Source organism: Magnolia sinica, chromosome 5, assembly GCF_029962835.1.
Source record: "Magnolia sinica isolate HGM2019 chromosome 5, MsV1, whole genome shotgun sequence".
Classification (NCBI taxonomy): domain Eukaryota; kingdom Viridiplantae; phylum Streptophyta; class Magnoliopsida; order Magnoliales; family Magnoliaceae; genus Magnolia; species Magnolia sinica.
The window spans coordinates 20,783,201-20,801,198 of record NC_080577.1 but is presented as its reverse complement, the minus strand read 5'-3'; the positions used below and the strand labels follow the sequence as shown (position 1 = coordinate 20,801,198).

The window sequence follows — 17,998 nt, the reverse complement described above, 5'->3', positions numbered from 1 at the left end:
CAATGCTCTGAAAACCTTACAGGTGGGCCCATACTTCAGTGATCCAACCCATTACATGATGGGGCCTCACATTGAGCAGTCCATGCACCAAAAATTCCAAACATAGAAGATCCTGCAATAGGTTGCTTGGCCCCATTTTTTGGTCGAACATGAACGGTCACGGTATTTTCTTTCTTAACCAACTAACTTTAGGAACTTTCTTTGGAGATTTTTCCTTCATATCTAATCCATGATAGGAGCAATAAGATCAACGGTTCAGATCATTAAATCATGGGTCTCTCTTGTAAAAACCTAAAACCAAAATATTTGAGTGCATAGGTTTCTCCCCATAGTTTCTACTTTCTAGGCTCTATAGAAAAGTAATAGCAATATGTGGGTGTTAGATGCAACAGACTGTGATTTACATCATCCAAATAATTCAAAAGAATTTTTTACAAAATCCCAAAATCTCTTATGCATCCAATAAAGCCAGTCTTTATCATTTGACTAGAAACACTTTCATCACATGCATCTCTCTTCTATTTAAACCCTCTCCAACCTTCCTAAACTTACAACTCCCACCCTCCAATCCTCTTGTACTTCCCACAGCTCTTCTCATTCAAAATCCTTCAATTCCCACATGAACACCTCCAATACAATCTTCCACTACAACTTCCTACAGTAACAATCACAACCCATAAGTTTTTTGAAGCTTTAATCATCTTCTCCAAACACCCAGACTCCTCAAGAGTCTCCTCTTCACTCTCTAATACCACATATCTTTTTCTACTCATTTTCTCTGAACATTTTCATCCATTACACCAGCTTAAATTCTTGTTACTAATCTTCCAATATGTTTAGTGCATCCAACCACGAAGACTTCTTAACGCGTCGTTGTGTGTGGGTGAACGGCCCAATAATTGTAGGTGCAGGCCCATCCGGCTTAGCTGTCGGCGCTTGCCTTAAAGAACATGGCGTCCCGTTCATTATCCTTGAGAAAGAGGACTGCATTGCCTCACTTTGGCAGAAGCGCAGCTACAATCGCTTGAAGCTCCACCTCCCCAAGCAATTCTGCCAGCTTCCAAAGCTTCCATTCCCTGAGGACTTCCCAAAGTACCCCAACAAGAAGCAATTCATAGACTACTTAGAGTCGTATGCACGACACTTTGAGATCAACCCCCGATTCAATGAGTGCGTCCAGTCCGCTAAGTATGACGAAACATGCGGATTGTGGCGTGTGAAGAGCTTCTGCATGAGAGCGGGTGCTCGGGGTGCTGAGGTCGAGTACATTTGCCGGTGGCTGGTGGTGGCCACTGGAGAGAACGCAGTGCGAGCGGTGCCTGAGATTGAAGGGTTGAGTGAGTTCGGTGGTAGAGTGATGCATGTCTGTGACTACAAGTCTGGGGAGAACTTCAAGGGGGAGCAAGTACTAGTCGTGGGCTGCGGGAATTCGGGCATGGAAGTCTCTTTAGACCTTTGCAACTACAATGCCTTCCCGTCGATGGTGATTCGAAGCTCGGTAAGTGGTTGCCCATCTTCCTACATGTCTCAGCTTCAATTCACATAAACTCAATGAAAAAAAAAAACATATTCTCTGTTCTTTTTCTTTTGGATTTTTTATCAAGTTCTTTTTATACTAATGGTGTGGCGATTCAAACAACAGGTTCATGTCTTGCCAAGGGAAGTTATGGGGAAATCGACATTTGAGGTGGCTGTTTCTCTGATGAAATGGTTACCTCTTTGGCTGGTGGACAAGCTGCTTTTGGTTTTGGCATGGTTGGTACTTGGAAACACTGAGAAGTATGGATTAAAAAGACCTTCAATGGGACCTATGCAGCTCAAGAACACCCAAGGGAAGACCCCTGTTTTGGACGTCGGTGCATTGGGCAAGATCAAATCAGGTAAAATCAAGGTAGTTCCTGGAATCAAGAGGTTTTCAACAGGGAAAGTTGAGCTTGTTAGTGGGCAGAATCTTGAGGTGGATTCAGTGATTTTTGCAACTGGGTATCGCAGCAACGTTCCTTCTTGGCTACAGGTGAGATTCTTTTTCTATTCTCTCTCTAAATGGGGGACAGTGAAGTTAGTTTAGACCTTTCAGAAAATGCTGAGCTAGATTCTGTTTTTTCTCTTTTTTCTTGAAATTTTGTTATCATGTTTTCTAGTGGGAGAATCTTGAAATGTCAGTTATGGAAGTTGGGTTTCTTCTTTTTATATGTATAAAATAATGGACTGGTTCCATTCCCTCTTTTTTACCTGCCTTTTGTTGATTTGGTTTGGTATAAGAAAGAAAATGTGAAAAATTGAAGACAGTTATAGAAGTCGATTTGACTGAAAGCTAGTGGGGGATCTTTAAAAGAACATAGTATTTCCTTTTCTCACATGGTTTCTCATCAAAAGAAAATTAAAAGGTGATATGTTTCCACACCACTTGACACCTTTTTCTAATTGGGTTTTCATCAGTAAAGCCATCAAATATTTCAGAAGATCAAACCCAATTGGGTTTTGATTGGTGGGGTCTGATTTTATTTTTATTTGATGGTACACACATCCAAAAATTAGTTTTTTTTTCTGGTTTTTTGTTATTATTTAATTCCTTCAAAATACATAGAAAATAGAAATGAGTTGGCTGACATTAGTTGGGTTTGATTCTGCAGGAGAGTGATTTCTTCTCAAGGAATGGATTTCCAAAGCAACCCTTCCCAAATGGGTGGAAAGGGAATGCAGGGCTTTATGCAGTTGGGTTCACAAGGAGAGGGTTGTCTGGTGCATCAGTAGATGCTGTGAGAATAGCAGAAGACATTGGAAGAGTTTGGAAAGAGGAAACAAAGCAGACAAAGCAGTTCATTGCCTGCCATAGGAGATGTATTTCACAGTTCTGATTGGAAGTCTTCTTCAGCATGTTTTTCATTCCTGTTTAGGCCATCATCAATGGTAATGACTGAGTGTACAATAATATGTAACAATAGAAGAAAAGAAAAGGCACATAAACCAGACCCTCTTCAAGAGCCCAATTTTTGCGAGGAATGAGTGTATATACTTAAAATTTTCTTAGGTTATGAAATTTTGTATTTTGTACAATAAATCAATGATTAAATCAAAGAAAAGCGTACGATTATATTGTTATTGCGTTGCCTTTATTACAAAAATGGGCCACCCGCCATGCGATGGGTCATGCAAATGTGTCTGATGCATCTGGCATCCAACTGTGTGTAAGTGGACCCCACCATAAAGATCATCTTGTGTGGAAATCAGTTGGACCACCCTTGTAATGAAACAATTGATGGCTTGTATGCCTACGAAATTCTATTTTTCTACCCTTTAAAATAGCTGAGAAATGTAGGATGGTCCTCCTGATTATTTTACAGCACAAAAGTAGTTAAATCTATGCCGCAGATACATTGGTCCACTGCAACTTCCATCAATCATCTCTGAAATTGCAGGTAAAGAAATTTATGGCATTACATGAGAGGAGTTTACAGCAACTATCATGAATTATTTCTTTGAAAAGAAAGAAAGTTCTGCCTTTTACTGTTCCATTGCTTTAGAGTAGTTGTTTGTTGCAGATTGAGAGCCCCACTACCATCCCAGTGACATGTACCCCTTGGAAACGACTTAGATCAATGCATCCATTTTTCTTGAATTTCAAAAATAATCCAACAATTGCAATAGAAATCAATTTCAGAAAGTGCTGGAAAATTCACAAAATAAATGATATTTTCACCCCAAGTACTGGTTGTATACACCCCTTCTCATTGGTCCTTCAAATCTTGCTCATCTTTTCTTCGCAAAAGCAGGCAATAACAATGGCGTGTGTGTGTGTCAAAAACATGGGGCCTACATATCACTTCCCTTCCTCAAACTCAATCTCCTCCATACAAATTCATTTCTTAGGAAAGAAACCCAAATCAGAACTCACACCACCCATCCATGCAATTTCAACTTGGACCCGAACAAACATTCTATCTTATTTTCTTCAAAATTTTCTAATCTCTAACTCCAATAACATTACATTGTCTGATAAATACATGACTCAGAACAAGAACAACAGAAAGAAGACCAAAGGAATGAGTTTTGCATTGGAAGGGCCTTTTCAAATAGGAATATGATCACCTGAGACTCTAGTGGGTCACATGCATGCCCACACTCACATTAATCAATCCAAACCGTAGAATGTGGTACCGAATCGAATGGGGCATGACTGAAAATTCACATCGACCAAATGATCGTAACCATCAAACTGATCGGATCAAATGGATGAATTAGAAGATAAGTAGTCCAAATTATTAGGTCCCTACTCATGGCTCAGTGGTAGACCCTGTAGGTTTCAACACTGAGGTCATGGGTTTGAGTACCCTTGTGGTGTGTGGGTGTGAGGGTGCATGTGTAAAAAAACAAAAACAAAAAAGTAGTCCAAATTAAACAGGACAACATCTATTGATTGGAAAGTCAGGATCTTGGGATGACTGTGATTTATAGGATATGCTTCACCGAAAGGCAGGCCCCTGATTTATTTGGGTTGGACTGAGGTGCATGCTCGCAGGTGTACCAGAGGTGTCTGCACAACTAGTATACAGCATAGCCTATAAAGTTACTTATTGTTTCTCCTTTTAAAAACCCTCCATTTGTCCTGAGGAATCTTATTCAGACTACCTGCGTCTTTGCACAGGATACCCAGATTTGCAGTTTCGCAGATGGGGCCCACCATGGGTGGACCATGCCCCAGCAATCTTTTCAATGGGAAGACTGTAAGCTTCCAAACTGTGGCATACAAACAATCAATAAGAACAGAAACAAAGCAATGGTCCAAATTCTACTGAAAAAAAAAAGGTCCCAAGATGGGCAGCTTGGATCTTCCAATCTAGGAAATTTTTGGTTCATGGCCCATCCACAGTAAGATGCAAGAGACCAATGGTCTGGATTACCAAACTATAGGCCACATTTATCAGAATTAAGAACCAATGTATACTGCAGAAAGACACAGGTAGCATTCCATGTATTTCCTCGTTTTTTTTCTATAATTACTTGATGCATGGGCCAAAGTGCTATGGAGAGGATCTCTCAAATCTTTGATGTAAGTCAGTTTTCAGCCCAAGTGGGGATAAAGGCTGCAAGGTTTCCCTCCCAACTTATTACAAGAGATCTCAGTGTATGAACTCTGCAATGTGCATGCGTACTTGTATTTCTTTTCTCTTTTGATCATGAAAATGCCTTTTTCCTCCATGGAGCTGTAGACTCATGGCTGCCTAGAATCCCTCCTCCCTCCTATGGTTCTCAGAAGTCATCACTACACCAACATGAGGAAAAAACAGAAAAGAAAGAAAACCCACATGGGGGATGGGCCACCATCTTCCTCCTTTCACCGCAAGTGCCCATACCTTGTCTTTATATATCAACAACCAATGCAAACATATGTATACATTAACGGTTGGTTTCCTACATGCTCGCATCTGTGTAATACGTGTGAATAAATGCATTTTTGTGTGGATGGTACTTTTTCTTTTTGGGCGGGAGAGGGGAGCAAGATCAATGAAGAGCAATGCGATAGTTGAAGAAAAGGAAACATAGCTCGTGCATGAAGACTGTTGCATCCAGAGTCCAGACTCTAGAGAACAAAACACTCGCACCTCTAAATACAGGCAGGAGAGATATGTACAGTATACTTGGGTTTTTAGATTGTAGAAGAGGGAGGACGTGCTTCATTGATCCAGACCACTAATCTATTGGTTTCCAATCTGGATGAACCATTTCCTTGAGATATCTTAGATTGGAAGACCGTAGCCACCCATCTTGGGGCTTCTCTCAGTCGAATGTAAACCGTTGTGGCATGTGTATATTTGCATACTATAAATTAAAATAATAGTAGTGTACCATAAAGGAGATTTTTTGGGGATGGTCCATCCACGGTGGGCCCATCAGACCAGTGACCTGGATCACTGAAACATGGGCTGGAAACCCATGTATATTGTGGAGACATCCCCACTTGTACAACTGAAACCAAGTAACTGTGCATCACTCTCCCTGGATCACTGAGAGGTAGACCCCACATGTACAAACTGAAAATCCAAGTATATTGTGCATATATTCCTCTCTCTCTCTCTCTCTCTCTCTCCACGTGAGTGAACAGTAAGTGAACAGTGGGTGAACAGTTGGTGAACAGTGGGTGAACCGTGAAAAGACTATTCTAACCACAAGAGTGACCTTCAAACAAACGGTAAAAAGGTAAATGGCTGATGGTCAAGATTCAACAGGAAAAACTTGTGGCTAGGAAAATCAGCTGAGTGTAGTTTTCAACCTCAGGCTACTTACAGGCAAGACCCATTTGATGGACAGTCTGGATCTACCACTCCACTGCCATGTGGCATATGTGGGAGCTAAGAACACCCTTTTTTCCTGTTCCAGCCTGCCCAAGTAGAGCCAGCTTCTGATACATAATAATAACATTCTCTTTTTTTATCTTTTTTGAGGATGGATGATGAAAAGCAGTGGTCCTGTTCAACGGCCACTGCACCACAGACCACAGCTTGATAGAGTCCAATACCTGTTTTCATCCAATGTGGAATTCATAATTAGTAACTAAACATATTTACTTCCAATATTTCCAAACTATTTCTAAATTATTAATTTGGAATTTAGTGTTGTAATAATATAAAGAACTATGATCCAGCACGGATTCCTCGTAACTTATTACAGTGCAAATTCCTGTGTGGGGCCCAACCGGACCTGCCTATTAGAATGGTGGACCATTGGATAGGAGGGGTTCATTGTGGAATTCCCATGGCCCCAATATTAACTTGATGGGTTTATCCCAATTATTTGAGGGCCTAAATGGACAGTGAGATGACTTTTACACTTGCCATCCATTCTGTATGCTTTAAATGTATGGCTGTGATTAGCAATGTCCTTAAAAAGGAACCTGTAAAGGGTATTTTGGTCACTAAAATATATTTTTTGTGCTTGAACACAAAAGTATGTAAGATTTGGAAACAAAAGAAACAGAAGGTGCTATTGTGCGATGATCTAAACCATTGAGCTGGTGGGCTGCTTCTTGGATGACGGATGCACCAGAAGTCTCCCAGAATGGACATTTCCAATCCCTTATCTGGTGGATATGAGATAGATGGCTGAGAGAACGAATACACCCTTGGTCCACATTCAACAGAAAGAAGTCTTGAGTGCTGAAGTTAGGATGTTTCAATCTAGGAGATTTTCAGCATCCCCCATCAACAGTGGGCACAATCAGATTAATGATTTGGATCATCGAACCATAGGCTGCATATTCCCTAATCTTGTGTGTCAGCAAACTGTATGTTGGTGGACGATGAGCAGGACACTGTATTTACTGGTTAAATCGACTGATATGAACTCACCGTGTAACAAAATGACAGATGTGCCGAGTGATTTAGCTTAGTTGAAAAATACACTACCAATAATGCCCATATTAGGATGAGAAATGCTGGAGTAGTCACCAAAATGCTAATCTCCTATGCAGGCATGTGTACAAGAGATCTGGTTTGTTCATCAGGTGGACCCCACTGCATTTGTATCAAAGGAAACAAAATTAGGTGCGTCCAGTCATTAGGTAGGATATCAATTTAAGAGAAAAATGTATAGTAAAAAAATTTGACGAGCAGTGCCCATTCAAAGGGCTCACCTGACGATCGAACTGGCCTGATTTTTTGGGTCATGGCACGTAAGACGATGGATCCAGCATGATGAAATGCCCAGATCACACACGGGCAAATAGGCATCTGCGGGAAGAGTAGGATCTGAATTGCTATTTTCAGTAGTAGCCATTGCAGATGTATGTTAAGATCATCAATCAGTACCTAACATAGTATGAAACCTAAATAAACATGGAAACACACGATTGGGTATGAGTTGATTAATTGGATTAGATTGCAAATCATTTAGGGCTTGTCTGGAAACCCTTTCAAATCAGGATGAGCACAGCCCATCTGCTTTGTGTTTGGGGCAGGACAGAAAATGGGAACCGCATCAAGCAGGATCTGTTTTCTCGCTTCTTCCACCCCAAATCCCAAGTGGGATAAGTACAGGAAGAGAACTAAGAGAGCACTTCCCATGCCACGTTACCCTTAGGTCATTTTAGATTTGTAATAGTAGTTTAAAGTAATGGCCCGTACAATTTTCTGTCGGCAAATCCTTTGAGCTTCACGAAGACCCACAGCGCCATCAAACCAAATGTCTCAGTCAAAATAATGGCAGATTTTCAACTAGAGATCTCAATCCAAGACTATGGCCACAAGAATAAAAAGCTTATCTGTACTGGTGGTCCTCAACAGGTTATTTTAGACTTTAGTCATCATTATATATTACAAAATGAAAGGTGAAATAAGCCTGATGTGGGAAGTAGTTTGAACAGAAGTTAATGAGGTCTAATACAGACAAAGGGTATGAAGGCTAAGGCTAAGGCTACTGGGTTCACATTTATGAGTGGCTTACTCATTCAAAACCCCAAGGTAGACCATATAACTCTGGCATGGGCATGATAGTAATAAATTTAACCAAGTAGGACTGACCAAGAGCAAACCAGTTAAGTTTGCACTCTGTAGCGGTCCACATATGACGAAAGTGACCACCAATCAGTGTAGGTCACATCATCTGAGCTGCTGAGTAATGCCAAATTTAGCCATCATCGATATATGATTGCAACTGCTATGAAAACAATTGCATCCTTCCTCCAGGCTTCCGTTCGGAGAGGAGGCCCACCATTGCCAGGTGGAAGTTGGTGCATGTGACCGGCATGTGTTTTATAGGATCCCCAACGCCATAGAAGCAAGGGGGGATTAAGTGGTTAGAGCGTGACATGATGAGGGGACCTCTCCTACAGGCTTAGAATTTGTGGATAGTCAATAGGGAATTGGTGGAGGAGGACCACCCTGACCGTGTCAGATGAAGCCTAACCCCAACGACTAAGTCTTCTGATACTAAGATTGATGAGAGCAAAGTTCAGCAGTTAGAGATATGCACCAAGTAGAATCTTGCATTGATGAGGTCAGTGTCACATTTTGACGTGGATTACCGCCATACTCAGGTAGGTGGATTTGGCCGACTAAGGAGAGATTTGAAGTTCAAATCTCGAAAGAAATACTTGTTTGAAGAGTAAGAGGATGGTGGTCCACTTGGGGTCCTTGTTGCAATTGAAATGGTCCCAAACTGTAATGGAGAGGGATATTTGTAGGGAAGTCCGTTGTTGGTGACCTTGTCTATGGGTGGAGGATCTAGTCAGTCCATGTGATCTCCTCATGGGCTAGAGAGTAAGGGAAGTTGCCACAGTTTGGTTTCAGCTACTTGTCACTGTTCATTAATTGGTGTTCATGGTCAGCATAACTCATTCCTAGATTGCAAGCTTGCTCAAATAAAGCAATATTTACACCCTGATCCATAGCTCAAGTGGTAGACTGAGTGGAAGATACCTCATTTCAACATCGAGGTCTTGGTATCGATTCCCTAGTGGGGGTGGCTAACAGTGATGTGTGAACTGACAGTGGGGTGTACTAACAAGCTAACAAAATTAAAAAAAGCAATATTTTCAAAGAAATGGGGACCCTAGATATTTAGGCCTATGTCTTTGCAGTGAAATGGTTAATCTAAGAAGCTTCCCACAATTCCTTTGGCAGCGTTCATACATCTCAAATGTAAGGGTAAAAAAGAAAAAGAAAAGAAAATAATAATAATAATAATAATAATAATAATAAAAGAAAGAAAGAAATCATCTCGAGTCAATGATAAATTAATCTCATTTCACCCTTTTATTTTACTCCATAGTATTTTAAGAACTTCATTTGGACTGTTCCATTATTTCAAACTAAGAAACAATAAGAATATGTGTTAGAGGTGAATTAATTGTTTCTAACTAAGTGCAGTGTACAAATATTTTTTGACACAGATTGAATCCTTAGCAACAGTTTTGGTGCCACTCTACATTCGGTCAGGACACCGCAGTTGATCAGAAATGCTTTGGACCTGGTACAACTCCACGGTCTACCTGCATATATGTATTAGATAATTAAAATCCAACACATATTCTGCATTTAGAAACCTTATAAGTGGGCAAAATGAAAAGGAAATACGATTCCATAGGTCGATTATCGTCTAATTCCTTGGCAGCTCAAGATATCTTATAGTGAATAAGGATGAAAATATGCACAAAGGAGTCGTGATTGTCAAGGAGCTTTGCAACTGGTTATAGTTTCATTGGGCTTTCTAAATGACCTTAATTGTTTTTCAGAGATTTCAAAGCCCTTCTAAGTAATCTTAACATCACAGATTTGTTGAGCAAAAACACACTTCCATTGTTGAGTGTGCATAACCACAAACTCAGATTTTTCACTTCTAGATGGGAACCTCTACTTCTTGCCAGGATTTGTCATGGGATCTTCAGAGGTTGATTCATTCAATCGAAGTAGGCAAGTCCTCAGTGATAAATAGATAGCAACATTTATGAACCTTAAACAGAAAATGAAACATTTAAAGTTCTGACACAATGTTAAAATGTGATGAAGGCCGCCCCAAATGAGATGATGATTGCCTCTTTTGCACCGAAATTGTACAAGCATTCAAATAGGTAGCTTAAAATATGGAAGCACAAGTTTCTAGGAAATCCAAGTTCTGCTTCTCAATTTCAAGTGTACTTCAGTGACAGGGTAAAGATTAATTTGGCCATTAGCCTTATCAATGTTGTTAAAACTAGAAATAGTCTACTACAGGAGACAAAGGAATTAAGGGCCCATTTGGCCAGGAGAATTGGAAGGGATTGGATGGTATTGGAAGGGATTGAAAGTTAAATCCCAGGATTGGCTGAGCGTGCCAAACAGACTGGGTGATCTGATCCTGGGATATAGCAATCCCATGGATCTTAAGACAATCCACTGACAACACCATCATTACTTTTAAATCCCATCCAATCCACCATAATGCATTCAAATTTGCCCAGGACGTGTTTGGTTTGAGGGATTGGAAGGGATGGGAAGGTTTAATCCCAGGATTGGCCGGGCGTGCCAAACAGACCCGATATAGCAATCCCATGGATCTTAAGACAATCCACTGACAACACCATCATTACCTTGAAATCCATGCCATCCACCCTAATACCATTCAATCCCTTCCAATCCACCCGGCCAAACGGGCCCTAAGGGTATGTACACCGGAATTCTGCAAAATAAGGTTCTTGTTGCTCAAGATCTAAGATTTGCCTGTAATACCACTTCCTTCTGGAAAGTAGAGTGTAAAGAGAATCAGGGAAACAGAGGTGTCGTTTAGATTAAGTCTTGGTTGCCACAACACTTTCCACACCACCTCCTCAAACCCCCCACCCACAATGGTGCATCCACGGTGAGATAGTCATCCAAGTCAGTGGGCTAATTTTCTGGGCCACCAATATTCTTTGGGCCAAGGCCATAGCGCAATAGGCCCAGGCTAATGATGCCTCAGATCTCACACATGTTTGCCATAGAGGCACAGGTGATGCAATTTACTGCTTCAATCTCTCTTTCATGAGAATGCCCATGAGGAGGTTTCTAGCATATCTTCCCCACTACCAAAAACATAATTTCATCAATCCATGTAAAGACAATAATAATGCCAAAACATGATAAACAAAAACTCCTTAATGAACCGTTTCCTTAAGTGAAATTTTCTTCACATCCAAACGACCCCAGGGACTCATCCAGTCCTCTCTCCACTTTTTTTAACAATACAATGACGAAAAAATAAAAGTACATAGTTGGCTAAAGATGATCTGCCCTCAGATCTTATATGTTATAAATGTATGTCTGACAGCAGTCTCTTTTTTTTCTCTAATGATCGCGGTGTGATTTAAAGGTTGAGCAGTAGTTAGGGGACGCCTCTGAGCAACCATGAGAATGCTACTGCAGTCCAATTGGCACCATTTACTATATTTTGATCTGTAGTATGCAACAGGGAATTTTGCAAAGAGAAAGGTTCAAAAATGTGATGTACAGTTCAATTATCACTTCAGATGGTTGGGAGAATATCTAAAAAAGGGAACCTAACTTTCTAATTCATCACTGGATACGTGTGCACGAGCACACATGAATTTTAGGGTATCTATTGCAGAAATACCCTCAAAGATCAGAATCACTGAAAAAGAATAATAACCTTTTATATATAAAAGGAAAAATTACAAAAGCACCTCTCATATGGTTATTCTCACCATTGCTCACTTATGCAGTGAAAGCTTGCTGGGGATGTACATATGATACACACAACTCAGTCCCTTCATCATAACATCAGCAACCAGTCTTTTTCGATATCATGATCTTGCCTATTTCTATGGTGAGCACTTCATCTCTGATGACATGATAATCAATTTTATGTTTTTAATTCTACTTGAAATATTGGATTTTCTAACGTGTGCATCGGACTTCAGTTGTGACATGGCATTGCATTTCTGGTAATCAACATGCACATCCTCCAATATATATTCCAACCACATGATTTCAACTGCAGTATCTGCCTCAGGCCTATATCCCAATACTTATGCCCTGAATCTAGTACATTCTGTTTTTAATTGCTTCAGGAAGTAAAGGGTGCACATTAGTTTCTATATTTGCGCCAAGCAAAATGGCTATTGACCAAAATGGCCTCAATTTTGCTGCAAGTGGCATTAAGCTCACTTGCCATTTTGAGCTGGTTTGATGGACTTTCTCCGTGGATCAGGCTTGAGTGAAGTTTCCTCTCTTTCCAAACAAAAGTCTATTTAAAAGTACAAGTTGGCACTGTATAAAGAGTTTTCTATGTAAATTCACCCAAGGTTTTGTGAAAGTACGAAACTAGCATCCCTTTTTAAATCTTTATTTTTCTACACCTCTAACACCTTTTTGAATTTTCTTTGGACAAAAATGCGCAGCATCGAGCCTTGCGTTTTAAAAGGCCCCTGTAGCTTTTTTGTCTGTGCTTGGACCTTCTTTTACCAATACTCTCCAGCTAACTCTTCTTTTACCACTGCACTCCAATGGTCTTTCATGCTTTCCAAGTAATCTACAACTAACTCTTCTTTAACCACTGCACTCCGGCAATCTTCCGTGCTTTCCGACTACTGTCTGGCAATCTTTCGTGCTTTCCAACTACTCTCTCCGACAGAAACCCTCACCTCAGAAAAATGGGTTCTAAACTTGTTTGGGAAGAAAATAAGAGGAAATGAAATGAAGAAAAAAAATATTTCAAAATTTTCGCTTTTAGAAGATGGGTTCTTCTTCATTCTTTAAAAAATTGTTCGCATGCTGAACTTTGGGCCTAGTTTTGAAAGGTCAAACAATGTCCAAATGAGATCATTCCAATCTCATTTCAAAGCTCATGAACCCAAGATCACCCCCAATCCAACCTGTAATAAGAGAGTTATGACTATTTTCGTGGGATCACACAATGCTGGAAAAGAAAGCGAGTGCCATCATGGACTTTGGGCCCAGTTTTGAAAGGCCGAACGGTGTCCAAATGAGATGATTCTAGTTCATTTTGAAAGCTCGTCGAGTCATCTTTCCAACGAGCCCAAGATCGTCCCAATTTGACCAGTAACGAGAGAGTTATTAGCATTTTCATGGGATTGCGTGATGCTAAAAATGGGTCTAAACGGTTCATGAATGTCATACGGACATTGGGCCTACTTTTGAACAATCAGATGATGTTCAAATGAGATGATTTCATTCCCATATGAAAGGTCATCGAATTATCTTTCCAACGACCCCAAGATTACCCCAATCTGACCTGTAATGAGGGAGTGCCATCACCCGATGATGGAAATAAATGCGAACGCCAACATGACTGTACGGTACACGCGTGAGTGTACTTGCATTCACTTTCAATTCCAAACTTGTGCAATCTCACGAAAATGGTCATAGCTCCCTCGTTACAGGCCAAATCGGGGCGATCTTGAGCTCGTTAGAAAGATAATTCGATGACATTTCAAAAGGGACTGTTAACCTTTCAAAAGTAGACCCAAAGTACATGATGGTGTTCGCAAATTGTTCAATCACATTTCCAATATCACGCAATCCCATGAAAACGGTCATAACTCCCTCATTATAGATCAGATCAGGCTATGATAATTTGACAAACTTTCAAATGGGAATGGAATCACCTTATTTGGACACGGTTTAACCTTTTAAAATTCAGTCCAAAGTCCATGCTCGCAAACTGTTCACGTTCACTTTCGAATTTGAGCCTAATTTTGAAAGGTCAAACGGTGTCTAAATGAGATGATTCCAATCCCATTTGAAATCACGTCAAATTATCTTTCCAATGAGACCAAGATCGCACTAGTCCCACCAATAACAGGAGAGTTGTGACCCTTTCGGTCGGATCATGTGATGCTAGAAATGCGAACGCGAATGTGAACACAAACAGTCACGTTTGCTTTCGGTACACTATCACATTCACTTAAGATACACAGTCGCGTTCGTTTTCGGTACATCATATCATTCCATTTCAGTATACCGTCACATTCTCTTTTGGTACATTGTTGCATTCGCTTGCAGTACACACTTGCACTCTCACTCAATTCCAGCATCGCACGATCCCACGTAAATGATCATAACTCCCTCATTATAGGTCAGATCAGAGCAATCTTAGACTTATTGGAAAGATAATTCGACGAGATTTCAAATGAGGCTAGAATCGTCTCATCTGAACATCATTTGACCTTTCAGAACTAGGCCCAAATCCAAGAGCAAAAGCGAATTGTTCGAGAACATGGACTTTGGGCCTAGTTTTGAAAAGTCGAATGGTGTCTGAATGACATGATTCCAGTCCCATTTGAAGCCTCATCGAATTATCTTTCCAATAAGCCCAAGTTCTCCCCAATCCAACTTGTAATAAGGCAGTTATGACCATTATCGTGAGATCACCCGATGTTGGAAACGAGACCGAACGGTTCATGAAATGTCAAATGGTGTCCAATTGAGATGATTCCAATTCCAATTAAAAGTTCATCAAATTATTTTTCCAATGAGCCCAAGATTGCCCCGATCTGACCCATAACAAAGGAGTTATAACCGTTTTCATGGGATCGCGCAAAGCTAGAACCGAAAGCAAATGCAAGTACACTCATGTTTGCACTCGGTACACATTCACATTCAAACATCGTACGAAAATAGTTATAACTCCCTCGTTACAAGTCAAATTGGGATGATCTTGGGCTCATTGGAAAGATAATTCGATGACCTTTCAAATGGGACTGGAATCATCTCATTTGGGCACCATCTAACTGTTCAAAAGTGGGCCGAAAGTCCGTGATGGTGTTTATGAATCATTCAGACCAGTTTCCAACATCACACGTTCCCACAAAAAGGTGATAACTCCCTCGTTATTGGTTAGATTAGGGCGATCTTGGGCTTGTTGGAAAGATTATACGATGAGCTTTTAAATGGAACTAGAATCATCTCATTTAGACATCGTTTAACCTTTCAAAATTGGGCCCAAAGTTCATAATGACATTCGCCTCTGTTTCTATCATCGTGTGATCCCATGAAAACAATTATAACTCCCTCGTTAAAGGTCAGATCGAGGTGATCTTGGGCTCATTGGAAAGATAATTTGACGAGCTTTCAAAAGGGACTGGAATTATCCCATTTGGATACCATATGATCTTCTGAAAGTAGGCCAAAAGTTCAGCTCGCAAACAGTTTTTTAAAGAAAGAAGAACCCATCTTCTGAAAGTAAATTTAAAATTTTTTTTTTTTTTTTTAAAAAAATTATCTCATTTCCTCTTATTTTCTTTCAAACAAGCTTAGAACCCATATTCTAAAGTGGGAGTTTTTGTCGTGGAGAGTATGAAAGCACAAAAGATTGCCGGAGAATAATCGGAAAGCACAAATAATTGCCAGAGTCCAATAGTAAAAGCAGAGTCAACCGGAGAGTAATGATAAAAATTTAAAAAAAAGGTCCAAGCATTGAAAAAAAAAAAAGGTACAAGGGCCTTTTTAAGCACAAGGCTCAATGTAGGGCATTTTCATCCAAAGAAAAATTCAAAAGGTGTCGGAACTGTAGAAAAAATATAGATTTAAAAGGGGATGCTATTTCCATACTTTCACGAAACCTTTGGTGTATTTACATAGAAAACCCCAGCAATAGCACCAAATATGCATTTTCACTCTTTACAAACTAGCCCAAGGTAGTTCTTGGAAACAAACAAGACCTAATGATGGATCTTCTATCATCTTGATAATCAGCTCCTTCAAAATGAGCATACATAGGCATCTTGTTTCTAGCATACAAAAAGTCTGAATTAGCATTCCCTTGGTATCGTATGGTCGGGAATGGAGAACACTCATAGGAGAGACTATATTCGGCACTATTCCATCTGTCAAATCCATTGTTTGTAAAGGGAATAAAACATCTGAGCTTATTCAGAACCTCCATCTGAGCCAAAATGACCATGGCAGTCAAAGCAACAACATTCATATACACCCAATCAAAAACCTGTGGACTCGTAATAACATTTTCTCCTGGAGTACATGTTGATCAGACAACCCCCACACAAAAGACCTGAAGCCGAGTATGAATCCGATCCATTCTTAAAAGAAAATTATATCACTCCCTCCCTCCCTCTCATGGACCATCACAGGAACTAACCTTCCCTCTCACAGACCTCCCTCTCTCTCACTGACCATTCTAGGAAGCAGCATTCCTGTGAAGCATTTTATTACAATCCCACATGTGGATAGGAAGAGTTAATTTTCTTTTAAATTTGAGTTAGTTTCCTTTGAATTTGAATAGTTAGATTTCTTTTGAATTTGAATAGTTAGATTTCTTTTGAATTTGAAGAGTTGGTTTTCTTTTGAATTTGAATTGAGCCTTTTAAACAAGGTAAGATCTGGGTGGTTACTAAAGGATGCTTAGGAGATTAGGGAAATCTTGGGTTGTTATGGATTGTTAAGGGTTGTTACTAAGATAGGGATAACAGTCCTATGGAGATAAATATCCCATGTAAGCATCTTTATGGTTTGAATTCTCCCTCTAATGAGATATCAGTCCTTGATTCTATCTACAATAGCCCCTTTCTAGTATCAACAGTAACATAACAGGATTGTTACACATTTTATCGAACAAGATATAGGCGTTTTACAGATCCTCAAATTTCCAGTAATTTGCCATAAAAGAATTCATGAAAATCATATCCGAACAAAACCTATGCTGAATCATTCTGCCTGTATTCAACTCCCCGAGTAAGTTACAGATTCTAGAAACAGTGGCAGATGCGTAATTATCAGGAAATCCGACGACGAACGACTGATTAATCTGAGAAAAGGGCTATCTGAAAATGCTATTTTTGGCGTACCGGCTGATCAGGGAGTTCCGGAAGAAGACGTTCTAACGGTGGATCGATTCGAAGATGAGGCAGGAATCCGCTGGGTCCGCAAAATGAGTGGGCCACGAGGAGCTCAGTCGCGAGCAGAGGGTCTTCATCAAAGAAAGAAAGAGGATTGGAGTATTTGATTGATGGACGGTTCTGAGAGATTGGTGGTCCATCAAAGAGCTGCAGAAGATGGAGGAGTTGGTAGCAAGGGTTGAATAGAGTGGCAGGTCATCAGATCTTCTCTGTTCACGTAGTAGTAGTTAGCCGGATCATTGGACGTAAACCGTCCATCTTCAGGTCCGTAGATCCTGTAGATACTGCGGGCCCACTCATCCAGACCCCCCTTAGTAGCCTAGCCCATGTTGGGTAGCATACAGAACGTGGACGGTTCCGATTATCGGATCGTGGGACCCGATGGAGAGACATGCTGATGATCTTGAGTGGCGACTTAGGCCCGTTTATTAAATCTGAAATCTGAAACTAGAGAAGCCTGAATCTGAAATCTAAAGCTTAGAATCTAAAATTTGAAGTAAAAAAAACTTGTTTGATAATTATAGCCAAGTCTAAAAATTAAGTATTGAACGTGAAATAAATTATTTATCAACAAACATCTTAAATATGTTAATTTGATACATTTGCCCCTATCTCTCCTTTGGAAATATTTTTATTATAAAAAATTATTTTTTA

General features: G+C 40.1%; 1 protein-coding gene and 1 long non-coding RNA gene across 4 annotated transcripts; one reads left to right on the top strand and one right to left on the bottom strand.

Moving 5' to 3' along the window:
• The first annotated feature begins 832 nt into the window (after window positions 1-832).
• Window positions 833-2,994, top strand: LOC131245700 (probable indole-3-pyruvate monooxygenase YUCCA5). The gene is made up of 3 exons (XM_058245322.1): window positions 833-1,498; window positions 1,643-2,014; window positions 2,634-2,994. The coding sequence occupies exons 1-3, from the start codon at window positions 833-835 to the stop codon at window positions 2,856-2,858; spliced, it is 1,263 nt and encodes a 420-aa protein (XP_058101305.1). The 3' UTR covers window positions 2,859-2,994.
• A 664-nt stretch (window positions 2,995-3,658) lies between these two features.
• LOC131245701 (uncharacterized) lies at window positions 3,659-17,760 on the bottom strand. 3 transcript variants are annotated; one of them, XR_009170955.1, is made up of 5 exons: window positions 17,294-17,760; window positions 7,631-9,985; window positions 7,404-7,511; window positions 6,286-6,517; window positions 3,659-4,737 (listed from the first exon to the last, which is right to left on the bottom strand). It is a non-coding gene; the product is annotated as an uncharacterized LOC131245701 (long non-coding RNA). The 3 variants fall into 3 exon arrangements; XR_009170953.1 differs by lacking the exon at window positions 3,659-4,737 and having other exon boundaries at window positions 6,179-6,517; XR_009170954.1 differs by lacking the exon at window positions 3,659-4,737 and having other exon boundaries at window positions 6,179-6,517; window positions 7,446-7,511.
• Window positions 17,761-17,998: the final 238 nt, after the last annotated feature.